This window comes from Stegodyphus dumicola, chromosome X1, assembly GCF_044657685.1.
Source record: "Stegodyphus dumicola isolate Sdum_Otavi_A_Nest chromosome X1, ASM4465768v1".
NCBI classification, from domain to species: domain Eukaryota; kingdom Metazoa; phylum Arthropoda; class Arachnida; order Araneae; family Eresidae; genus Stegodyphus; species Stegodyphus dumicola.
Window position 1 is genome coordinate 187,711,878 of NC_140780.1, and position 26,149 is coordinate 187,738,026.

General features: G+C 35.3%; 1 protein-coding gene and 1 long non-coding RNA gene across 3 annotated transcripts in view; one reads left to right on the top strand and one right to left on the bottom strand.

The window, feature by feature from the left end:
- The window catches only part of LOC118182809 (lysosome membrane protein 2-like), a 169,038-nt gene extending 166,711 nt beyond the window's left edge, over positions 1-2,327 (top strand). For both annotated transcript variants that reach the window (XM_035352199.2, XM_035352206.2), the window contains exon 14: positions 1,373-2,327. In XM_035352199.2, coding sequence (XP_035208090.1) covers positions 1,373-1,382 — 10 coding nt within the window. In that variant the 3' untranslated portion in view covers positions 1,383-2,327. The remainder of the gene's footprint in view (positions 1-1,372) is intronic.
- Positions 1-20,271, bottom strand: part of LOC146993368 (uncharacterized) — a 74,052-nt gene extending 53,781 nt beyond the window's left edge. Inside the window, exon 1 of the long non-coding RNA XR_015038770.1 lies at positions 19,625-20,271. This is a non-coding gene — a long non-coding RNA (uncharacterized LOC146993368). The remainder of the gene's footprint in view (positions 1-19,624) is intronic.
- Positions 20,272-26,149: the final 5,878 nt, after the last annotated feature.

Here is a 26,149-nt window from a genome sequence, read left to right on the forward strand (position 1 = left end):
TCATAAGTGTTCATGAATTAGCATAACGTTACTTACTTTACACATAACGTAAATCACGAAAGCGCCCATGCAGCCATTTGATCCCTGATGAGGTGAAAGATCAAGACATGCTGAATCATCATACGAAATTAAAAAGAGAATTGTTTTTACACTGAACAGAGTATTCAAAAAATTAAATGGGATTTCAACAGCTTCTCGTTCGTGCCATGCCTTTCTTACTCCATTGAAACTCTCAATAAAAAGTACGAGTGTTAATTAAATTATGATCACGATAATTAGGATCATGATTACGTAATAATTGGGAAGATGAAAGAGTAAAAAGACAATGGCTATGAATCTTTCCAGTTTTTCTTCAATCGTCTATAAAACTCAGTTCTAATTATTGTAAACTTGTGAATTTTCCTCACAAATTGTTATTGGCATTCCTTGAGGAAAATTTTTATAAATTCAAATCAGTAATACAAATTACGAAAAATCTTGCATTAAGTACAATTATCATACTATAAATATAAATTAAGAAACGCTCAGTCCTAAAAACTGCGTTTAAATCCCACGGTGTTGTTAATCCTGTGAATGGGCTGGCTGCATGGCCGTTTTCGTGGTTTTCCCCTTGTGTAACGTGTATATGAGCCTGTTAGCCTTAGAAAGTTACTCCATGAAGGCATTCCTTCCCTTGGGCAGATAGCTTTCGCCATAACCGCATAAATCAATCAAACTCACAGTGCTGTCTATAGAAGAAATAGATTACAGATGAAATGGAGTATTTGGAATCTCATCGACAATTTTACTAACAACAATAACGGGCAAAATAGCGCCTTAAAATATTGGAAGTTTTGTTAAAAAATAAACACCTTTTTTTTTTTTTCCTTATATCCTGTTTTGGCATATACGCAATTTTCGGTGTGCATTGAAAATGGCGGCACAAGCTCTAACTACGTCATTACCAGGTACCATTTATAGTTTTGTTATGGAAATTACCTAGTGGTTTCTACAAGGTGATCAGCATATAAGTCAAGAGCTTGGATCATAGGCCGGTTCTGGAGCCTTGTGTTTTGAATGCTTTATAATTAGTGCTGGAACATTATTCTTGGGAAGAAAGTATACATTAGCTTTTGCATTTGTTGACTGCACCATTTTCTTTTTCAATAAACTTTGTCCTTGAAATCATAATTGGCCACTTTTATTTACCCTCTCATTATGCTAATTCTGATAACCTTTCTAAATGATATATAAATACTTAGAATAGCTGTAATTTTCTGAAAATATTTTTATCGATATTTTAAATACTCTATATTCCAAACTTTACTTTGTAGACAAAATTCTGATACTTTTTCCCTTAAGTGGATATGTTTATTTATTTACTTTCTTTCAGGCATGCCTAGTCAAAGTGAAATCACCTCTGCAATAAAATACCAAATTATCATTTGCTCATGAAGCAATACCATTAGCCATCATATAAGTGATATCAAGTGCCCTTAGTCATCTTTGTTTCTTTCATCAACCTAACAAAAATTTGTGTTTTCCTGTGCATTTTGACTGGTTTTCAGGGCACGAACTTTACTATTGAGGAACTGTTTATTTGAAATAAACGAACCCTGAAAATGTTCATATTTGCATGCATGTATAAAAAAAATGCAAAGATTATTATGAATTGATAAGTGTAATGCAACTTGTTTCCTTGATTCTATACTAGTAATTTTTACCTATTTGTAAATAGCTTCTTGTAAATCTTCTCAATTTTTGATAATTTTTCTAGCATGAAAGGTTCTCTTAACTGCTTTTATCATGTTAAAATCAGTGCATTTTATTTAGTGTAATTCTCAGGTTCTTGTAAAATTATTTGCACTTCTGCATAAAATATACATTGTATCATTTTTCATTCATGACTGTTAGTACATATTCAGTGATCTGATGCAGTGAAGTCTGCATAATTATTCTATTGTAACCTTTAAAGTATTATAACCAAATTTTTAAAACCCTGAAAGTCCTAATACTTAATGCTGATATTTGGTGAGCATAAGTTCCTCTAACGATAGCATTCGTTCTAAGACTTGGTTTCCAAAACTTGAGAATCAGCTTTTATGCTTATAGGATTGTAACGTTGTTTTAGACGTTCAAAAAAGACAAAGCAAGCTATGTGGCGCTGTGAGACTGATTTCAGGTTTTAATACATTAAAGGAACTTGTATACTGACTAAGCATTTTTCAGGTATCCATTAAATTTTAAGAACCTTCATTCGCAAATTATTTTGTTTCCTATAAATGCTCACTATTTTATTTTTTGTGCAGATTTTTGTGTATTTCCCTAATAAAATTGTTTTTGAGAAATGTCTTTTGCATTCATTTTTCATAAATTCACCTTCAAATAGCTGTCGTTTAATAATATTATTGTAATTTTGTATGTATTTCTCAAGCACGCTGTTCAGCGTTTGGGAAAAATTCTCAAGCCTGATTTTTTTTTTTAGACATCTAGAAATAAGACTTGACTAAATGGAAAAAAATCATCCCTAGAAATCCGCATACATTTATCTGAATTAGTTATTTCAGCTGCTCTATATCCATCTTCACACTTAATCTCCGAAGAAATTGGGAACTTGAAATTTTCTCAGCTATATCGTTTGTCCGGATGGAAGCTAGCGATTGATTTGCATCACTCACCCATTTTCATCTTAATCTCTTGTCAGATCAAACGACGCGCAGCTCAATAAACTTTTCCTAGAAACAAAATCTTCCCAAAAGTGCAAAGGAAGATCTTTTACTGATTGGTTCCTGTTTCTTTCGCACTTGAAAGAGAGCTATCAGCGCAATTTTTGACCCCAGTATTGTAAAATATTGCGTCAACATACTCGCAGTACATCGCTAAACGGAAATTATAAGACTAGAAACCTCCCATTTAAACTGGTGATGGGAGAAACAAGTTTTCTGAAAAAGATTCTTATTTCGTCGCGCTGCGCTTGATGTGATAACTATTATCTTTTAGTTTTGGAAAACTTGTTAGGAGCAAGAATTTTGGCACGTAATTTTTCATGGCAACAAAAAGTTTCTCATCTGAATTTCTTTTGCTATGCAGAATTCTTCTCTGGTAGCTCTGTTAAATTACTATTTATTTTGTATGAAATTCCAAACATCCAAAAATTTTTGAATCGCTAATAATAAAAAAGTAACTATTAAATTAAGAAGGACATTACTTTAAAATGTATTTAAAGCATAATTTCATTTTTAAGCATAACGAATTTACGATACTGCATTAGTTGAAATGTGTAACATTATTTTGAGTTTTCAAATATCAATTCTTTGCGAAATATTTCACGAATTAGTTTTTGCAACATTTATCTTTTCCTAAAATTAAGATTTAATTTGCTCAGAACTGATTTCCTTTGTTATAATGGGACAATAACGTAACTGTGTCTGGTAGTTCATCTAATTTTATTTCTTTCGTAGAATAATGACTCAGGATTCAACTTATGGATTTTGAGTCTTCTAATTCATATTCAAATGAAATATACTGCATGTACATTGTAGATCAGTTTCGAAGGTTGAAGCAACAAAAGTTCTACTAGTGATAGTGATAATGTGTCAGAAGTTACCAACGTAATTAGATGACTTTTGATAGGATAGATATAAAGTGGCTTCTCGTACTTTTTCTTCCTCTGGATACTGGGATTATTGCGAAGATTTCTAAAAATTTATGCATGTCGGGAATACGTAAATCATGGTATTTCTAGTCATATTTCCTTCGTTACTACCATAAAACATTTACAAACCTATCACAAAAACTTTTCATTTTGATATCGAGAAAAATTAACATCTGACGTTCTGTTTTATTCAAGACAGCAATGAATTAAGTTGACAAGATTTTATTTTGAAATGTTACAAAGACCTTTCCTTCCTTTACTTTCCTCCTTACTGATATCAGAACGAAGCAGCCAAATTTTGAAAAATAAGTTGACATCTGGATAACGCCAAGTGCAAGAACTCGTCAAGTATTCTGTCTTTTCGGAATCAAAATGAGTCTGCTGTTAAGTTATGAGGGTGTCTAAGGTCAACTTCTGAGGATGAAGCACGAACCAACACTGCCCGTAAATTTGTTTCATGCTTTGTAGCATCGATAAGAAGAGCGGTATCTCTGCAAACTGTTGACAGACGGCTCCTTAACAGGTCAGCTGTAATGACAAGTGCTTAACATCTTGTTAACGTTCACGTCTACAGTGGTCTGTTGTCTCAATCACCTTAACTATAGTCCACAATAGTTAAAAACTATGTTTGTGGACTAATCATGATTTGTCCTCAGACCGATTCCAGATTTTTACTGTTCTGAAAAGAATGCTTGGATCTCTCCTTCGCGCAATAAGATTAGAGAAATACATGCATATAAAAAGGCTATGTTTTGTCAAGGACCACTATTACTTGCTGCACTAATCTTCATATTTTCTCTTAAGGTACTGTGGCTGCAATGCTACAGAGATCACATCCTCGCTCAGTATGTTCACCCGTTTATTGCGATCATATGTCTCGGATGATTTTGGACGGCAAAATGCAAACTCTCTCGGAGTGCATTGTCTGCTTGTATAAGGAATCTGAAACATTGTTCGTTGGAAAAGGTTTTGAAATCACTCGACTTAAATCTCATTCATTATGTATGGAAAGTGTTTAATATCAGTCCATAACACGCTGCGAACGTTGATGAGCGAAGATATGTTCAGCAAATTAGGATCCAGATGCCCTAAAATCGCAGATCTTATTCTTGTCATGAAACTGCGTTGCCGGGCGTGTATTTCCAACGAAAGATTCATTTCGTATTAAAAAACCCCCAACAAAGAGTTTCTGTCGCCAAAAATTATATATTTTTTATTTTGTTTCGGACTGTTATTTGTTGATCATTTTCCACAGAATCTTGGTCTTAGTAATATCCTGCAAAAGTTCAGTGAAGCTCAGGAAAACAAAAGCATGCAGACTATTTCACAAGAGGATACGACAGGAATCTTTCTTTTAAGTCGCGAATGAAAATTTCTACAGGGCAGTGTAAGAAATTTGTGCACGGTCTTCGTGCAGCAAATGCATAATTGACAAGCTATTAATTACCTTGCACTCATAATTAGCTGTTGCACTGCATAGATACTTAATAAAAAATTAAGTACCTATGCAGTGTAAGAATCTTTAATAGGTAAGAGTGACCGCAGGCCAACCAAAAAATAATGAATCCGCAAAGATAGAGTGGGAGAAGATACCTCAACACTAGTAGCTTAAGTCGGTTTCTAGTCTTAATGAACAGGCTGTTTGTATTGGCGTTTTCACCTCCTCTTAATGTGAGAAGCAGGATCTTTAGAGAAAGGCATCATTCCTAAGACAAATAATAATGCTGCTGTGCCTTTGCCATATACAGTAAGTCTAAGATCTAAAATACTTATTATTCCATGAATGTTAGGAAACAAAGACAGTTTCTGAAACGTTTACCTTTAATGTATTCTAAGTATGGTATAACATTAATTTTTCTATTGGTTCAGTGTATTTCTATTTTTCTATTCTATTTCTATTTCTACTATCTCATTCGAAAATATTGAGCTATTGTGCCCTTTCGGACAAGTGTAATTTTTGGTAGTGTGATTCAAGTGTAATTCAAGTCTGCATCCGAGAAGAGTAAGACTAGAACAAGATGTGAATCCGTACCTCAGATACGCAATCAATAATAGCCACATGAGGACCCAAATAACGGATATTTGGGAATCAAGGGGGTTTAGAACTGTGCAACAGAGAGTGATTCCATCCAAATCAATATGCAAAGAAAAGACCCAAATGATTGTTCGAATTTCTAGCTGAAAGAGATCACAGCAAATAACGAAAAGATTTCAAATTACGCCCAGTCTCCATATAAATGGTATGAAGCACTAAGCACACGAGAAAGTCAACGAATCAATACGAGTAGATCACAATTGCTCTAAAAAATATCAAAGTGCTCAGCAATAACAAAAGTGTGTAAAGAAACTAAATACATGGATTGTATCTATAAGCAATAAATATGATGAACATGCAATCATATACGCAATTAAAGACTCCACCAGCCCAAGTAGTCCCGGACATAAGATTGGACAGTCGGTGGCAGTGCTTGCGATGTCGGTTGCATCAGACGAGAGTAGCATCTCTGCACCAAAACGTTACCGTGGGCCCCTGTAAGCATTGCTAATCTGGATAGCTAATGTAAGGGGCCTATACCTACTTATTTTTGGGTAAATAATACGTGGCCCCTGCACTTATACTTATCCTAACCTAATATTCATTCCAGAAACATTCACATTCTCTCTTGCTTTGATAACTTAACAATCGTGTATTAACATAGAACACTCATTAAATCAGGCATGCAATAATTAGAGTAACATTACATGTGCTTTTCATTTTTAACCATAACGCGAGTAATCAAATTCTTTTTCTGCGTTTTTGTGTATTTACGCGTTTAGCTCACTTTTTTTAACAAACGACAGTTTTTCTATAAACGAAACCGAGTTAAAAAGATTCTTGGGAGTTACCAAATTTGCCATACCAAATGGAACAAGCTACAAAATCCTTCACAATTTTCGAAGTTTTGTGTGCGAAGTTGAAATTTTGATTTTCAACCCCTTTTTTGTTCTGTTGTATAATGTGTAAATCGTTATCGCATATAACCTGTTTAGGACAACTGTTTAAAACAGTTTTCTATGAGAGTCGTCCTTTTTTCCCGCATGCTAAAAGCTGCAAATAACGAATTTTCTGTAAATTAACTATCAGTACCCAAATAATCTAGAACAGTCGAAACAAGTTTTCTGTTCATGGCATTCTTTGCATGAAATAATACTACATTTATTAGCAATTCTGTTCTGCCTCTTATTAAAAAGATCGATCTGATATTTTCACAGGTAATTCTTTCTTTTGCGAAATAGTATAGCATTTGCATAGACATAACAAATACCGCAAGACATGAAATCCATCAACTGCATAATGATTCTAGAAGAACTGAACGCTTTTGAAATTTTTATACAGCGTGAAAGGGTGTTATATATCGTGTTGACCTACAGGGATCTTAATTCACTGCGTACTCTCTTTCCAACATATACAGTTGCAGATACAAGAAAGTATGAATGAGAAAGTTTCCGTACTTAAGTTTCCTGTACTTATACTATGCGCACTTCGATGCCGTGGAGTTCTCAGCGGGAAGCTTTTAAGTGCATTCCTCACTTGTGGAACAAGGTTTAAGTCATATCCAGTTTGAGAATCGAGCATGCGTAGTTGTTTTGCCTAGCTCATCGAAATCGTCGATCGGCCTTTGTTACACTGAGATTTGTCGGTTCTTATACCAGGTTGCCATGACGATGGACATTTCGAAAAATCTTTATACCAATTTCTATGACTTAGGCAAAATCTGGTTGCTTTGAAACGAACTTTGGTTAATGCCAGCTCTGACCGCAAAGTCCTCGTTTCATAAAGTTTCGTACTTGGTCCTAGATTCAGTTCCTCGTAACTGAATAATATGGCTGGATGGGATTTCGTGATTTTTTTCAAACTTAAATGATAGTAAGTTTCCTTTAGAAAACTGTCGTAACTGTCTTTAGTAACTGTCCATGCATATTCAATGTCAATTACACCCTCGCTGCCAGTTCAGTGGATTTCTGTATCCACAACTGGAACAACTAACGTTCAATCAAGAGCTTTCTTAATGATTTTTAATTAATTTACTATCATTGCTTGTAATAACTTAAGAACAAATTTGCCCGTCACCCAACGCTATATGAAGCCCATTTTTTACCCGGTGAGAGGGCGGGTTCTATTCGAGTGGTGCTAAGAATTTTTTTTTTTTAAATTTTGTTTTCATTCTTCTTCCATTGATTTCGATTACTGAAGCATAAGCTCATCTAAGTTTATGAAGCCCACCAGCGGCCGAGCTGTAAAAGCTGCTGAACACTGGTAGTTCGGTCCGAGGTTCGAATCCGGTGAAAGGGATGACTGGATGGGAGATTTTGTGGTTTTCCCCGTGTGTAACGTGGATACTATCCAGTTTTCCTGAAATAGACCTCCACGGGTCTTCCTTCGCCTTCCATGTAGTGCCTAATGGCGGAGCATGAATAATAACAATAATAATCTATATTTATGAAGTCCTCTCATTGTTAGAGATGTAAATTTCATTCTTTTCCTCTTCTTTTTTAATTAGAAAGGTTATTAATTTCTAAACTGTTCACGTAAGTTTATCACACTGGAGACTCTGTACTTTGTAAACTTCTGTCATAAGAAATTCGGACCGTAGATTCGGGGTTTTCAAAATTTTTAGAATTTAGAGAAGGAAATGAGCAGTAGAACTTGCAGGCGACAAAAATTTAGGAAAGGTCTGCGCAGCACAATTTAGGACCTGCAGAAACTGCACCGGGCGGCAAAAAGTCTATTGCTAGTCCTGCGCAGATTTAACACCATTCTGAGTTAGGAATGTTACAATGCTGGAGAAGTTGGATTCTTTTTTAGATTGCCAGCTGTGTAGCAGCAGTTTCTCGAAATATTTTGCTTAACTTTAGTTTAGGGTTAGTTTTGTCTTTCTGCAACGAGACAATTATCCTTATTGTTCGACACATGCTTTTCATTGCGTAGATACCAATCTAATTATTAATCATAAGCAAAACGCAATCTTCATTCAAACACTTCACATTCTGTAAAAGCACTTTATACTTGAAGCTTGAAACTCTTGCTAGAAAATAAGCAGGACTAAAATATTCGTTTCAGCACCTCGAAGTTAAATCTTAATTTCATACTAGATTTCTCACAAACTTCTGTACTCAAAGCTGGTCAAACTTTACAAATCTAATGAACAAAGTGGCAATTTTTTTTTTTTACTAAAGATTTATAAAATCATTATTCTTTTTATATTTAAGGTTTTTCTTTCTCTGCATAATGTGTTTAAAAAAATAGAAAATATAACTTGATTAATTCAACTGAAAAAAATTTGAATTTCCGCAAATGTGACAGCATTACTAATTCAATGCTAATATATATTGTCACCGAAATGATTGAAGTTTTTTTCTTTCGTATGCGTCCTTATAACTCTTCCTTTTATAAATCTGAAAAGAAAGAAGAATGTGAAAGAACTCGGAGAAGAGCTGCCGGTGATTTTTCATTACTTCATACTAGGTAAAATACCTAGCCCTTTTAGAGGAAACTCTTTTGACACACTCATACCAAGGATTAATGGCCTGCTAACGCTGGGTGGCAGACCGCTGGAAGCTCGATCCGGATCTAAATTCCTGGAGAATGGATTGCTGTTTGTTTGCTTTGCCATATTCAAATAAGAACGAAATGATTCTGATTCAGGCCATGCGTGTGTAGTTATATTTCTGCATAGAAAGATGCCTAAAATTGATTAGAGTAAAGTTAGTCGAGGATGATAGGTTTTTAATTTAGACCTAACATAATAATAAAAAAAGCCTTAGTAGAATTCATCGCATTGCAAATAACTAAAATGTTGTAACTTCTACACTTAGCATGCAAGGATTTTTTTGGCAACGAATCAATTCCATCAGCTTTTTGTATAATTAGGAATGAGTTACCATTGCGCCACTGACGCTGCTGCGGACCCTATTACGCACTTAAACTTTTGTATGTTAGATGCACCATCCTCTTCTGTCGTCTTTGCTTTTTTCCTTTCTTTCGTAATTTATTTAATTTTAAAGAGCAAAATTATAGGCCATTTATACGAAACTTTCATTTTTGCTGCACATGTCTTTTGTGCAAAACCGTTAACTTCAGATAATAGGCTTTAAATTCTTTATATGAGTGGGATGAATTTAAACTTAAAATTCATATTCTAAAAATCCTGAATACCTAAAGATACCTGCAGCGCTATTTCATCCAGTGCTGAATAAATGTCTTAAGTCACCATCAGCATCAGTTCACAGTATGTATGATAATTAATCGCTTAGACACGGTAACAATGAAATATGAACGTGACTCAAAAACTACGAAAATGTTAAAACGGAATCAACGATTTTTGAGTTGGTGTTAAAACTTAACATTAATTTAAAACTTAACGTTAGGTTTTAAAATATGTTCGTCTAATTGAAGAGATATACTACGATTCTTAATTTTAACAAGATGAATACGGGGGGCGAAAAAGTATGTATACAGTTATAATAGGTATTGTAACAGGAGGAGAAGCAAGCTTCTCGGGAGTTAGACATTTACCTACAAGGATCTAATGGAACGTTTGGGTTTGAAAACATATCGGCTAAGATAACTTCACAGATTTTAAGAGGAAGATTCAGATCACGATTACAGTTCTTCGAGGTAATGTTCAATACAGAAAGACTGTGACATAATTGATTTTCAGACGAAAAGCGTGCCAAGAAATTAATATCAATAAAAATCTCTGTGCCAAAGTGTGCTTGAGTGTAGAAACTAGACTGCAGGATTGTGTAAATGCTCAAGGCCGGCAATATGAGAACCTCAGACCGTACATAATTGTAATTCCTATATCATCCTGATTGTCACCTAAAATTATACCTTTTCGTAATCAAGCGCTCGTTATATAGTACATAATTACTAACTAATAAAGGAAACAAGAACTCTTATAACCGTGCACCTACTTTTGCAATCCTCTGTATTATTGTCCTTAGATGAATGAAACTTTTAATAATCAGTTTAAAGATGGAATGTGCTGTATTATGTAACTACAGCATTAGACAGTACTACATTTAGTAAACTTCAAAGGAAAGCATTTGGTACCTTCTACATGCCTGCATTCGCACTTTTAGACTGAAATGCGGGCGTTTCCGTGGTTTCTCGAAGTGTAACGTGAATTCAGTTTTCATTAAACGATATCCCTTATTTAGGCAAATAGCCTTTACATGCTTTGACATGGTCAATCAACCGAACAATCCGAGTGAATAAAAAATATCGACGTGATATATCAACCGAGCAATCAGTGTGAATAGAGAAGATGGACGTGGCTTTCTGAACATCACGCTTTCTGAAAATCATCTTATTATAATTTTTAATTCCTGATTTCGTAAGACGTCACGACCCAAAAGTCGGTAAAATTTAAAAAAAAAAAAAAAAAAAAAAAAAAAAAAAAAAAAAAAAATTACTTACTTTAGAGAGTTTTCAAAGCATAGTTATGCAGTCAGTTCAGAAATATTTAAAATTAAAAGGATGGTGTTAAGGAATTTAAATATGTCAAATTTTAACTACAGTTATATTCACCGGACGACGTTTCTTCGTGAAAGAACATAATGAATTATGAATGCGGCAGTCATTATTGCTGAGAATTATTTGAAGGTTAATAAGTAACAGAAATAGAGTTACTATTGGAATCATTGTCACACGCCATTACATAGAATCTTTTTACTTTGCTTGTGACGTTAAACAATCTCAAACTATTCAATTCTCAAATTATTCAGTACAATTCATATCACATAAGTCCTGCAGTGAAATATCACACAGGATGTCAAGTATGCAGACCTGGATGACCATTCGCTCTGAAAACTAGTTTTATATTATTATTACTAGAGTTTAGAAATAAGAGTGAAATAATATGAAGTAAGGCTTGATCGTGACATCAGCGTCACAAATGAAGAGGCGTACCATCTTAAGAAAGTTTTCAATCGTCTCGGACATCATGGATTGAAACTAAACACAGCTAAATATGTTCTAGGAACATCCTCCGTGGCTTCTCTGGGATACGTTGTAATACCTTCTGGGGTAAAAACACTCCCCAAAAAAAGTAATAGCCGAATTTCCGAAATCAGAAACTATTACAGACTTTCGACGTACAGTGGGTACAAAAAGTATTTGCACACATACATTTTTGTTCACAATTTATAAGAAAATGCATTAATAACTACAAAAATTGGCATTTAAAAAATAGAATAAGCCTATTCATTTAAATTAATTACAAAAAATACAATAATATTAATAAAAAACATTTTTTGCAACAATATTAAAATAGCTTATATCAAAAAAGTATTTGCACACTCAACTCAACTCTACCAAATTTGCATTTTATGCTATTGTTTGACAGTCATCACGCAGTAAATAATATATGTAAGACGACTATAAAAGGAGGTGTTGTCGAAACGTTATCAGTTGATTGCCGATTCAAATTGTAATGGCACCTAAGAAATCTGAATTGTCGATTTCATTGCGAGAAATTTTTTTTCTCTACGTGAACATGGGCTAAGTTATCAAGAAATAGGTAAAAAAGTAAATGTTTGCTTCTCTACTATTTGGTATGTTATAAAGAAAGAGGATCTACATCAAATAACTTGCGCTCTGGACGCCCAAAGAAACTTTCACTGCGAATGAAACGAAAAATCATAAGAGAAGCATCAAAAAATCCATTTGTTAGTGCAATTACTTTAGCCAATGATGTCGCTTCAACATCTGGAGTTCAAATCTGTGCCCAAAGTGTTCGAAATGTCCTGCACGATGCACACATTTATGGGAGGTCACCAAGGAAAAAACCTCTCCTAACTGAACGAAACAGACTGAAGAGACTTGAATTCGCTAAGGAATATATCAATAAGCCAATCGATTTCTGGAAAAATGTCATATTCTCCGACGAGAGTGAGTTCAATATCTTTAAATCAGATGGCAGAAAATTAGTTTGGAGAAAACCTTGTGCTGCTTTTCATACCAAAAATGTGTTACCTACAGTTAAACATGGAGGAGGTTCTGTTATGATTTGGGGGTGCATGGCTAGCAAAGGAATTGGTAATTTGTGTTTCATTGATGGGAATATGACAGCTCGAACCTATATTGATGTGTTGCGAGATAACTTGCCACAAAGTGCAATAAAATTGGGTATCAGTAATTCGTACTATTTTCAGCAAGACAATGATCCCAAGCACACTACCGGTATAACTCGTATGTGGTTGCTTTATAATGTACCCAGAAAACTTGCCGCTCCACCACAATCACTAGACTTAAATCCTTTGGAAAATCTGTGGAATTCTTTGGATTTAAAAATAAGAAAAAGGAAGATTTCAAGCAAATCTGCCCTTAAACAAGCCCTTATTGAAGGGTGACCGAATACTGAGCCTACTGTTACAGAAAATTTAATTAAATCAATGCCAGCAAGATTACAAGCAGTAATAGATGCTCAAGGCATGCATACTAAATATTAGTTATTTGAAATTTGCTTATATATTTTATTTCTTTTGTATTCATGCAGGTGTGCAAATACTTTTTTGATACGAGATATTTTAATTTTGTTACAAAAAAGCATTGTTATTTATATTGTAATTTTTCTGTTTGTTTTGGATGATTAAACTTATTCTGATTTGGCAATACCAATTTTTTTATTTCTTAATGCTTCTTTTTATGAATTTCAAACAAAAATGTAGGTGTGCAAATACTTTTTTTACCCACTGTATATCGTTAATGCTTAATTTCTACCGTTGTTTCATCCTAACCTCTGTCAAATCCCAAGCCCCCGAGCGTCAACAATTTGGCAACTCTAGCTTGCCATGCCCCTCATCAACTTCTATCCCTGACTGCTGATGCTTCTAACATGGCCATCTGCACTGTATTATATGCTAAAAGCTTGCAACCTCTAGCATTCTTTTCTCTAATTATTTCCGGCTTTCAGCAGGAAATTAAAATCCTGCTCTTGCCAGTTCCTGATGTGATCCCATGTGGGGCCTGACAGAGTAGAAACCTGAAAGAAATTTTCTCTCGTGGAGGTAGAAGTGTCCTGGAGAGACCTCCTACAACTCTTAAAAACCGCTGCTTAAATACTGATTCCGAACTCACTTAGATTTGCCTACGACGTCATTAAAATTTACATTTTGGCAGGAAACTGAAATCAGAAGGGAAAGGAAAGTTACTAATAAAAAAATTTATTAAAAATAATTTTAAAAATAATTTGTTAGAGTAAAATAAGGTCTTTGCACTTTTAATGTAAAATTTAAGTTCAGTAATGAAGAACTTTGTGCTATTTGCCAATATAAATTAATTATGGCTGAAATCGATGTTTGACGTAATTTTTTTTTTATTATTCCAGAAAATTTACAGTATGTTTTTGAGTTCTTTAAAAAAATACATAAATAATAAAAAATAAATTAAAATAAATTAAGAAGTCTCAGTAACGACTAAAGTCATTAAAAATTTCGCTAAAATATTTAATGAATGATATTGAGACATTAAGTAAAAGTACCACAACAAGAGATGTATAATTTTACTACAAATTCAAAAAAGTGCATTTTCCAAATGGTCCCATGCTACCTAATTATTATGAAATTTTGATCTTTAAATACGTGAATCCCCCCTCTTAGGAAACTACTATTACAAATTATGAACCGTGCATCATAGAAGCAGGAAACCATCCTCCGTCGTCGCCTCTACGAAAAAATGATATGGTGTTGCCATCTAGTGAGTAAAGTGGGAAAACGAAGTGGGAAATTCTTTCATTTCAATATAAGAAATTACCCCAGTTAAATTAATAATAGCAGGTACAGAATTTTTTTCGAAATTTTTTTATGTATTGCTACTGATACATTACTTTATTAGCCAAACTAATTATGATTTTGAATATATATATATATATATTTAATCCAAAGTGACTGTAAATTAAAGAGTAACATTAATGAGTAAATTAAAGAGTAACATTAATTATACTCATATACGTATTACACATGGGGGAAACGAATAAAACGCCCGTGTAGCAAGCTCATTCGCCGAATTTCGAACCCCGGACCGAGCTGCCACTATTTAACGACTTTACTGCTTGGCCGCTGCTGGCCCAAGCTACGAATTTACTCGGGATTAGTGACTGATACTTCGTAACTCGGTTATAGTTTGCGATTCAGAATGAACGAAGCACTTATTCTTAGCGATTAAAGCATAAGTTTTCCCCAAAATTAAAAGGTTGACCTTGTGAGCTTTTGGAATTCTGTGTGGGAACTGTAAGAAGATTTTGTTATGAAGTTATACTAATAGCTCCGAAAAGTATTTACATTATAAAATACCATAGCAGCTGCGTCTCAGATACTTTCCTGTCAAAGAAACCTCTGAATGAAGTTGGAAAAATTTGCTTCTAATTCTATGAATAGGGAAGTAAGATAAATATCGCTTTCAACTGACAAGAAACTGGCTATTCAGTGAATTGCACTTTTATTGCATCTATTTTTTTAAATAAATTTTGTGTACTGTCTTATTTGTATTGGACTTATGTTTGTTTTTCCATATCCCTGTGTTACAGATGATAAGTAAATTTCGCTCACTTGTTTAATCCTCCAGGAAATGACTTAAGTTGCACGAAATAGTCTTTTAGTTATATGCTGTTCGTGCTTGTCCGAGATAACTGTTGTACTTCTCTAGTATAAAGGAGATAGTTCAATAGTTATATAAGAAGAATTTTAAGGTGAATTTTTGAGCAAAATATTGTTGCGTGCGTACGGGTTCGTTACAAAAAGAATGCACAAGTCCGATGAAAAATGAACAAAATTTATTATTATCACAACAAAATGCTTAAATTTTCTCAAGTTAGGATGCAGTATTACAATATCTCACAGTAGTTATCTTTTAACTACTCAAATGTCCAATAGAACGTAATTCAAAACAGCTAAAGAAAGCTAATCCGCGAATTCGCTACAATCAACAAGAGCAGTTTTCTAAACAACAACAAACTAAGCAGCAACTACTCCGAACTGAGATGTTTTCCTCCTTTTATAAGATTTTAAAATCACGCGCTAGAATTTTCCAGTACTTTGTCGAAATCAAAAAGAGATATTTATTTATTTAATGCACGCGCTCTTGTATTTTCAATTTTCCGGCTTAGCTTTCTTTTAATATTCGTCACGCGCTGCACTGCGCGAGAAATAAAACCATTTAATTTATAATTGAACTAACATTAGCTTTTTAAATAGCAAATTCGTAACACTGCCCCCTTCCCAAGGACTGCACGTCCCGGGCAGTACAATCCCTGGACAGGAAGCTAAACTTACAACTGTGGCATAAATGCATTAATAAGCATTACATTACAATATTAAACAACATGAACAATAAATGCAATAAATAAAACAAATCAAATGCTATCAAATACAAATCAAACACTAAATGCAAATCAAATACTAAATACAAATCAAATCAAATACACATTTAAAAACAAAATGGACCATGGTCTTATACTATTTACAATTATTTACATTACGTATTATGGCCATAGTAATGAGCTAAACTGTCGTAAGAGTTCGAAGACTCACGGATCCGAACCACGACGTCATTCGTGTTCAGCACTGTATATGGACCATCCGAAGGTGACTGTAATTTAGGTGACAGTCCTTTTCGTTGAATCGGGTTCCACAACCACACCTTGTCTCCTTTGTTGGATCTATGTCTAGTAGCTCTTGTGTCGCATCTGGTCTTCCTTTTCTCCGTCGCCAAGTTGACTTGCTTTCGTGCAGAACGGTGCATCCCCTCAAACCGGGCCTGGGCATCTTGGATGTGTTCCTCAGGCGATGAAGGCGCATCCGTAGGGCGACTAAACAGGCGGTCACAAGGCAGACGAAGGTCTTGACCGAAGAGCTTCTGAGATGGAGAATAGCTGGTAGTCTTGAATTTCTTTTCGACCCTGGTATGATTTCGGCAGCTTCCCGAGCTCGATTTTTCGGACAAGGCGTCGACATTTCCAGGCGAGGATCCCTTTTGAGGATGGATAGTCATGCCATCAGATGCTGAAAGCAGCTTATTGTTTTTGAAATCTAAGGAAAAATTGTATTTCCTTAAAAAGTCCAATCCGAGTATGCATGGATCTGTAATATCCGCCACATATGCCGTGTGATGGTAGGCGGCACTTCCAAACGTGATGTTTACGTTTAACTTCCCAGTTATGTCGATCTTGTCACCAGACGCAGTCTGAAGGGTAACACAGGATGGCGTCTAAATAAGTTTATCTTTAAACTGTTCAGCTAAATCTTTCCTAATGATGGTAACATTAGCTCCTGTGTCAATGATCATATTGCAAGGAACTCCATCGATATTCCCATTGATGGACAGTCCGTTATTGTTGCCACTCACTATAGAGATCTTAAGCGCTTTAAAACAGGGTTTTTCATTATCTGGCAACCTCCGTTCCTTGATATGGTCATTAATTTGTTTCCTGCGTCGTTGCTCAGAAATTGTCTCAATTTTCGTACCCTGGGGTGTTCTGCAATTCTTTCGTACGTGGCCTTCAGCTCCACAGTTCCAGCACTTTGGTTTCTTGTCAGTCCTTTTCCTTCCCGTGGCATTTAATTGTCTGTTTAAATCGTATGCCTTATTTTCCGTGCTCTGGGGAGTTCTGCAGTTCCTTCGTAGGTGGCCTTCAACACCGCAATTCCAGCACTTTAGGGTCGGTTTCTTTTCACTGATATTTCTTCTTAAGTCATTGAGTTGTCTGGTTATATCGTCTAGACGAACAGTAACTTGATCCCTTGGTTCCTGGACATGAGCAGCTCTGATTGGGTGGCGGTCTCTACGAGTGGCTTGCTGGGCTGCCTCAAATTTCATGGCGTACACTAAAGCGCTTTTCAGATCTTTAACATCCGCCATTCGCAGTGCTTTCTGTATTTCATGGTCCCGGATGCCATAGATGAAATATTGCAGGGACAGTATTTCCCTTGTTTCTGTCGGACACTCCGAAAAGGCGTGATGTGACAGCCTTTCAACATCCGTGGCGAGCTCCTGAAGTGTTTCGGTGAGCTTCTGTTGACGGGATTTTAATTGGAGCCTGCTGTAGTCTTTTAAACATTTCTCGCCGAAGCGCAGCTCCAAAGCGCCGGATAGAGCTTCGAAATCTAGCCTTAGATTTTCGGGAAGCGTCTGCAGGATATCTGCTGCGTCTGCTCTCAGAGAAGCGGCGAGATGACAGGCCTTAGCTTGGGAATCCCATCCATTCGCATCCGCAACGATAGAAAACTGGGTCTTATACACTTGCCAGGATGTCTTCCCATCATATGTGGATAGCTTCAGAGATGGACGAGCAGGCATCGGTAAGAATTTAAAATCATCACTCCCGCTCCCTGCCGACGCTACGAATTTCTTTAAAGTATCCATTTCTTTGGCAACTGCAGAAACTCTCTCATCAATTTGTTGTTAGATTTGTTGTTTAACGGAACAAACTCTTCCTTCTATTTCTTCTTTGACTGAATCAACTTTGTAACCTATTTGTTGTTCCACGGCCGAAACTCTGTCTTCTATTTGCGCTTTCACAGAGGAAACGTTTTCTTCAATTTGTCCAACTTTAATTTCAACCGCGTCTATTCTGCCTTCCATAGCCTCAAATTTATTTTCTATTGCGTAGGTAATTTCTCTTTTCATTTCGTCCTGACCTGCTTTCATCTCGCCTTTAAGAAATTTCATTTCTTCCTTAACGGATATTTGACCAGCATCCATTTTCTCTTTAATTTCTTCTTTAAATGATGTTTGGCCAGCTTCCATCTTTTCTTGTACAGCTTTTATATCTTCCTTAACGGAGTTGACGGCTCCTTCCATCTTTTCTTGGAAAGCAGCAAATGCAGGCATCATTTGCCTGAATTGTTCTTCCATCGCTCTTGTTATTGGCATTCAATACCCCACTCCTGACACCAAAAATTGTTGTGTGCGTACGGGTTCGTAACGAAAAGAATGCACAAGTCCGATGAAAAATGAACAAAATTTATTATTATCACAACAAAATGCTTAAATTTTCTCAAGTTATGATGCAGTATTACAATATCTCACAGTAGTTATCTTTTAACTACTCAAATGTCCAATAGAACGTAATTCAAAACAGCTAAAGAAAGCTAATCCGCGAATTCGCTACAATCAACAAGAGCAGTTTTCTAAACAACAACAAACTAAGCAGCAACTACTCCGAACTGAGATGTTTTCCTCCTTTTATAAGATTTTAAAATCACGCGCTAGAATTTTCCAGAACTTTCTCGAAATCAAAAAGAGATATTTATTTATTTAATGCACGCGCTCTTGTATTTTCAATTTTCCGGCTTAGCTTTCTTTTAATATTCGTCACGCGCTGCACTGCGCGAGAAATAAAACCATTTAATTTATAATTGGACTAACATTAGCTTTTTAAATAGCAAATTCGTAACAATATTTTACTAAAGAAAGCCACGTTTATACCTAAAATTAGATATTTAAAAAATGTAAAAAATAGTGTAATATTAAAGACGTTTATATCTTTTTATTCCCGATAGATGGCACCACTAATTAGTAAAGAATGATTATCACTGTCTACAACCAAGGCCAACTTATATGAGTATAAGTTGGCCTTGCTACAACTGATGGAAAAAGCCGGTTTTAAAGAAAGCGTAGTTGTTTTATCTGCGATAGAATTCGGATATTTTAGTCAAAGTTTTAAAAGCTTTAAATTTTTTCAGAGGTAAGGGTGGATAGAGCTGGCCTTACAGGCGTAGGAAACTAGGTAAGCGGCGATTAAAATTTAAAGATGCTGATAGTTAAAACACTTAATTTACAAAAAACTCTAATTGAGCGTAATTTTATTTTGTAATGATATAGAACAATTCGAATACAAATAATACAAACATATGAACAAAATTAATTAACCTTCAGAATAAATTAACTACAACGACGAAATATTCAAATTATTGCATAAGATGAAACTTAAAAATCCCAAAACTGACCGTTGAAAATGCAGTGGACGTCACCCTCCTGGATCCTGGATCTGGTCGACTGGGTCTCCGTCCTCTTCCGAATGAAAAACCCGTCTTTCGAATCCCAGCAAGGCAGAATTTACGTCTCACGTTTTGCGGCTCCAAAAATCTTATCTTTTCTGCAGTAATAAACATAGGGTACTAAGGTTACTGATTACGGGCTGTTACTGATTATCCGCTTTACGGGCACGACGTCATAGATGGCTTTCTAAGGAAAACTGGCAGCTCCTTTTCACGAAAGGCGCCTATTATAAGTACTGGTTATACAAGCCACTTTTCCGGAGCCCAGTAGAATAGTTATTACTGTTTATACAGTGCTGACTGTACTTTAAGTATTGCTTAACTTAAGTACAGTTACCTCGTATTCAATGTTGTTCATTGGCTCTTCAACCACTTCCGATATTCAATTCACCAATCTGTCATATTTTAAAAATCCTGTCTAATTTAATGTGGCACTTAATCCACTGTACGTAAAAACGATGTATAGCAGAGGTGGCCAAACTTCCTGTCAATTAGAGCCGCATATTGGAATTCAGGAAAATTCGAGAGCCACAGCTAGATATTTTAAAATCCACAAAATTTTAAAGGTAGTGACACAGGTAACGTATAGGCAAATATTCGAAGCTCGACCTGAATAAAAAAGCACAACTTTATGTGTCCACTGTGGGCCCTGTTATGACTTATGCTTCGCCAGTCTGGGCAGCACCTAAGATTTAAAAATTTAGGGTCTCAGAATTATCTCAGGTACCCATTATCGTGTGAAAAATCAGCTCCTGCATTGCAGCCTAACGATCAGATTCATTTACGTTTTCCTTTGAAAATGCTATGAAAACTTCCTGAGGAAAGCCATTAATTGTGAACATCTCAAATATTTTAATGTGTTGCAATGAGATTTTGAACAAAGATGAATTCCTGCCACCATATTCAGCTCCTATGATGAATCAGAATTTTCTCACCTAATTACCATTTTCTTATTTGCCTTTCTCAAAAGATGACTGTCTCAAAAGATGACTGTCTCAAATGATGATGTTAGATGAAACCCCTCCGAAGTTAGTTGATTCCGCCCCCACTAGATGGTGCCACATGAGGACAAAAATCTTTACTTCAACTTACCAGTCTTTTTTTTAAATTCTAATCTAATGTAATCCATGCCTGATCCGCACTGTATATAAACATGCACATCGATGTGTATATAATTTTTTGAGTTTGAAGTTGTATTTTCATACATTTCTTTTAATTGTAGGAGCAGATCTAAAAAATCTTTAGTCGATACGATGCCTTAAAGCAGGGATGGGCAAACTACGGCCCGCCGGAAGCTTCTATCCGGCCCGCGGATAGAATTTTAATTTGCCGGGATGAGGCAAATTAAAAGTTTTATATTACATATCCATATCCTTTCCCACTTTGTGTAAATACTTTTATTTTCCTTCCCTTTTTTTTCAAAGAACTGATCATACTCGTATTTTTACTTTCTCTGTTTTTTTTCAACAAAACATAAATCGACGAAAATTGCAAACACAGACAGCTTTCAATATGGGAATCCAATACAGGTCAATTAGACCTGTTAGAAAAACCTTACTCTTAATTATCTTAACTTAATAAAACTTAATATGTTTGCTGGGCATCTAGAACGACTTGTCTCATTTTCCGAGGTTTAATTCAATACCCCCAGTAAATGAATAGAAGCTTAGGAATTATGAAGATGGCTCGAAAAAACTGCATTTTGAGTTCGAACGCAGATTTCAGTGCCCTTCAAACAAAACTAGATATTTTTACCATGGCTTTCAACATAAATTGTGAAGCAGTGAGATCATATTTGCAGCTTGACTTAATTTATTTGCAATCTAACAATCATCTCAAACAGTTGTTTCTAAATATGCCAAAGTTTGAGTTTTACAAATCGTTATCGAAAGTAAGTTTCCCAAATTTATATCTCACGCCCAGAAAATCAGTGCTATGTTTGCTTTATCTTATATATGTAAACAAGTGTTTTCAACTATAAAACTTAGAAAGAATTACTTCAGAAGTAGACTGACAAATGAGCATTTAGCCACGTTTCTTAGAATCAGTACATCTCACTTCGAAACTCAATATAAGGAACTTTTAAAAATGAAATCGCAATTTCATTCATCTCATTAACATATTTAACTTGTAATACTTGTATATTGTTTTTAAAATTTTGGAAAAACTTATCTTGGCCCGCCAAACTTTCCTCTTCCGATTTTTGGCCCGCGACAGCCCATCCCTGCCTTAAGGTAATATACGCAACAAACGGTCACACCCCTTTTAGCATCTTCTAGCGTACCCCACACGGGACTCAGATCCAGACTTATTTATTGTCACACGCCCTTAGAGACAAATTCTTCAAGAGCTAAAACAAGTCGAGTAAACAAATTCGAAAATCTCGTCGAATAGTGGTAGTTGGAGTTGGGATTCAAATTCGCCTTATTCTAAACAATTGTTTAATGACACTTTGCCTCAGCATGTAGGGCGATGCAACAAAAACGAAGCCAAGTTCTGTGTTGTCTTTGTTTTCTTTAATTACTGCCTGATGCGGTAAACTCACTCACTATATACTTTCTCAGTTTTTTAAGTAGTCCTATTCTTTCGCGTTCTTGTAAATGTCGATCTATCACAACTTGAAACTAACTCTCTTTAAACTTCCGATTCTTCTTAAACCTGAGCGCCACAGCAACTCAGATCGTTTTTTTTTTTTTTTTTTTTTTTTTTTTTTTTTAACTCAAAAGGCAAGACAAGCCGTATATCTGTTGTCCTCAAATTTTATGGATTCTCGAAATTTCTCTCGGTAACACAGTCTTCATATTTATTAAAAATTCCTAAAGCATCTAATTACCATAAATATCTCATCTATTTGGAAGTCGTTTCAACTTTTAAATTATTTTTACTTGCATCTAATTCTGTATGATAGTAAATATTTCTGGAGCATTACATGTGTTTTCTAGTCCACTCACAGACCAACCCAATATAGTTTCTACCAATATTACTGATTCAGAAATTCTGCAGACTCTTCTTACAACACCCTATCAATGCATATCTGGCCCAAGGAGTAATGAAATTTATCTCTATAAACTAAATGAAATGCGTCTTTTAATTCTAATATTTTATTTCTAATTAGATTTGCAATCTTTTTATTGGGTATGGGTGCCACTGATTTCTCTTTTGTATTTCTTTCTTTCGGCCACCAGATCATCAGCCTGTCTGTGATATCTTATTTCGCATTGCGCAGCTCGCATTTCTGCAAACGCTAAATGTTACTTTCAGGCTTTACTTTTGCTGTGTTGTGCCGCTGAATAAAAGATGAAATATACAGTCCACTTGCAAATGTTGTATTCTTAATGCTTATTAATTTAAATTTAAGATACCGCGACGGAACATAAAATTTGGTCCGTTGAGCCGGACCTTCGAGAAAAAGGCGCGCTTGTGAATGGGAATTCTACATAATCATAAAGTAGTTCATATCGGTTTACATAAGCACAATTTTGGAGACACTGATGTTAGACCACTGAAATGTAGAAGCGTATCAATGTTGTTTAGCATAGATACTTGATGGTTAGAGCACCCATCCATTTTGAAGAAGAAACAGTCGAGCCGGATTAAATTCCATGTTTATTTAAATTCTTATTTTAGTGGCCACAATTCACTTGGCACTCCAATCGTGCCTATTCACAGAACATTTACATTTTTGATATTATTGCGATAACGAGCAAGACAGCAAAATTATATCCTAGCAGAGTAGAGAGCGAAGCTAAAGTGCGTAGTTATGCAAGATGGAAGCACACAAAGCGAAAGGTTTCGGTTTGAGTTAAAAGTTTCAGTTCCCAATGATTATGCCATCAGCGCTGCGCAGGCCATGCAAAATCGAATGATCTAGAAATGACGCAATCCAGAGAAGTTATTACGATTTTTAAAACAGAGAAGAAGAATTAAAGTTTATCGTTAGTTTAAATTATAATTTTGATTCACATATTTTTTATCTTACAAGCATATATATGATTAATTATATATATATGAACCGCATTATTTAAAAGGATATAAGAGACGGAACTTCTTAGTAATGAAAAATGTGTATTTGAAGTTTATGTTGTTCTAGAATTGCTAAAATGTGTATTCAAATTAATACACAAAAACTGCTGATCTTAAGACTTTCAGGTATACCTGAATAGTGTTTCAGAAAAAGCAGAAGGAACTAAACATAAATCACAGACAAAAAAATGCTAGAGCTAGCATTAAAAGCTGAATTTTACTCTAGAGTTATTTTCTATAAATTTTCGGTCTGATTTATTTAGAGTATATTAGTTTAATATCAAAGTTGCAAATATAGAGTTTCTTGAATAAAAGGAATTATTGTCTATTAGAAACATAATTATAATTTAATATAAACTGCCTTAAATAAAATCTAAATTCTAACATTTTTAGTCCTTGTTTAAATTCGTTATAAACTGCAAGAAGAATATTAACTGAGAATAGATTTATTCCGCTTATCTAGGCATGAGAAAATATCCATTTTCTAGTGCCTGAAGAAAATAGTCCCGAGCATAATTTTACGTATTTCATAAAAAATTAAGACTAATTGGTTTGAGAGTCTTTTTTGGTTGGAACTCGTTGTTCCAACAAACAATTGCTTGCCATTTTTGAAGTCCCATTTAACGAAAGGCTCACAAAGAGGAATCAAAGTGTCTCAAGCAATGGAACAGCGGTGGAGGGTCAGTGTAATCATCGGCCTGAACTAATACAGACAGGTTGTGTGCGTACAGCTATCACAGCTCTTCCATTGTTGAAGAGAAATGGAGGTGACAAAGCAATTCGTTCGCGGTTGTTGCTGTATGACTTAAGACGGAAGTGTCAGCAACCGCATCAAGTCATCAAATATGTCAAGCACTTGGGAGAATGTTGCAAACGAACGCATTGCCGGGCATTAGTTCGAAACGTTCAGGTCGAAAGATCTGAGCCTTTGGAATGAGCGACTATGGATGACGGAGACTAGGTCCTAAAAGCAGCCATCGATAAGAACAGCAACCAAACGTGCGGTGAGCTTGATGAACGCTTCCAGTTTTCCGTGGAAACAGTCAGATTCCATCTGTACCGCATATTAAAGGTGTATAAGTTGAGCACGTGAATACCCTATACATTGTCGGTAGTCAACAAGAAACAAAGAAAGACTGTTTATCGTTGCTGTTTTGACGCAGTAATATACCCGTATTTGATCAACTGCTCACGAGTGATAAAAGGTGGGACCAGTGTGACACTCCCATACGTATCAGACATTTTTTATCAGCACGTAAACCCATTCCTTACACCTCAAGACCACCTCTTCGCTCATGCAAGATCTTGCTTTGTGCCTTGCGGACTAATCTCCATGTGGTGTATTACGAGCTATTACCACAGGGCCACATCATCACCAACTAAACTCGCAGCAGCTGAAGCAGGTGAAACATGTATTTCAAGCAGAAGAAACCAAGGTTGGTTGATTCCAAGAGTGTCCTGTACCTCCACGGCAATATTACATCCCATTTATCAATAGCATTACCATTCAGGGGCTTGGGTTTGAAACACTATACTTGTCGGACAACTTACCATCTGTTCTATACCCTGTGCACACACCTCCGTGGAAAATCCTTTTACAATAATGCAGACTTGCGACACACATTTATGGATTTTTTTGTGCCCCAAACCGCCGAGTTTTGCCGTCAGGGCATTACGCAGCTACATTAACGTTGTCAAAAGTTTCTCTATGCTGATGGAGAATGCTTCGAGACTTAGCACTCGAATACCATGGTCTGTAGGTCTGCCTGTTCCTCAAGATAATAACAGGAACTCTTTGGCTACCTTCTTACATCAGTAACAAGCAGTATTACCTATATTGCGATATTTTGAAGATATTATAGTTCGATTATATTACCTTGGTCAATTATGTGATTCGCTTATAGAAGATATTACCTTGGTTCACTTGCGTAATTCATTCTTGCAGGTCGTTCATCATTCGAAAATTTCGTGAATCGTAATTATGTTCCTATAGAAATTAAGGTAAAATTTATTAATCCTCTCCTAGATCAAAAACGAATGCTTATTTTAACTTTACAATAGTTCGTTCTGCACAAATTTCGTAACAAAAACTATCAGCAATTATTATATTTAAGATAAAAAAGATAACACGTAAAATAGACGAAAACTTAATTTATTACCATATATGTATATGAAGAAGATTACACGGTATGAGTGGAAACTAACGAGAACAAGAAAGGAAGGGCATGCTCTTGTTTGGATGAAAAGTCTCCTATAAAAACATAAAGAAACTGGATTTCTATGGCATCTCCTATCGGTATTTCTCTTTTTTATTCTAGCGCCACTCGGTCATGGACTCACTGACTCTCCTTTTTGTTCAAAATTTGACCAATAGATTCGTTTGTTATTAAGTTTTTTAATGTTTCTAAAATGAGATATTGTATTGTCACTGAAAATACTTATGCTATAGTT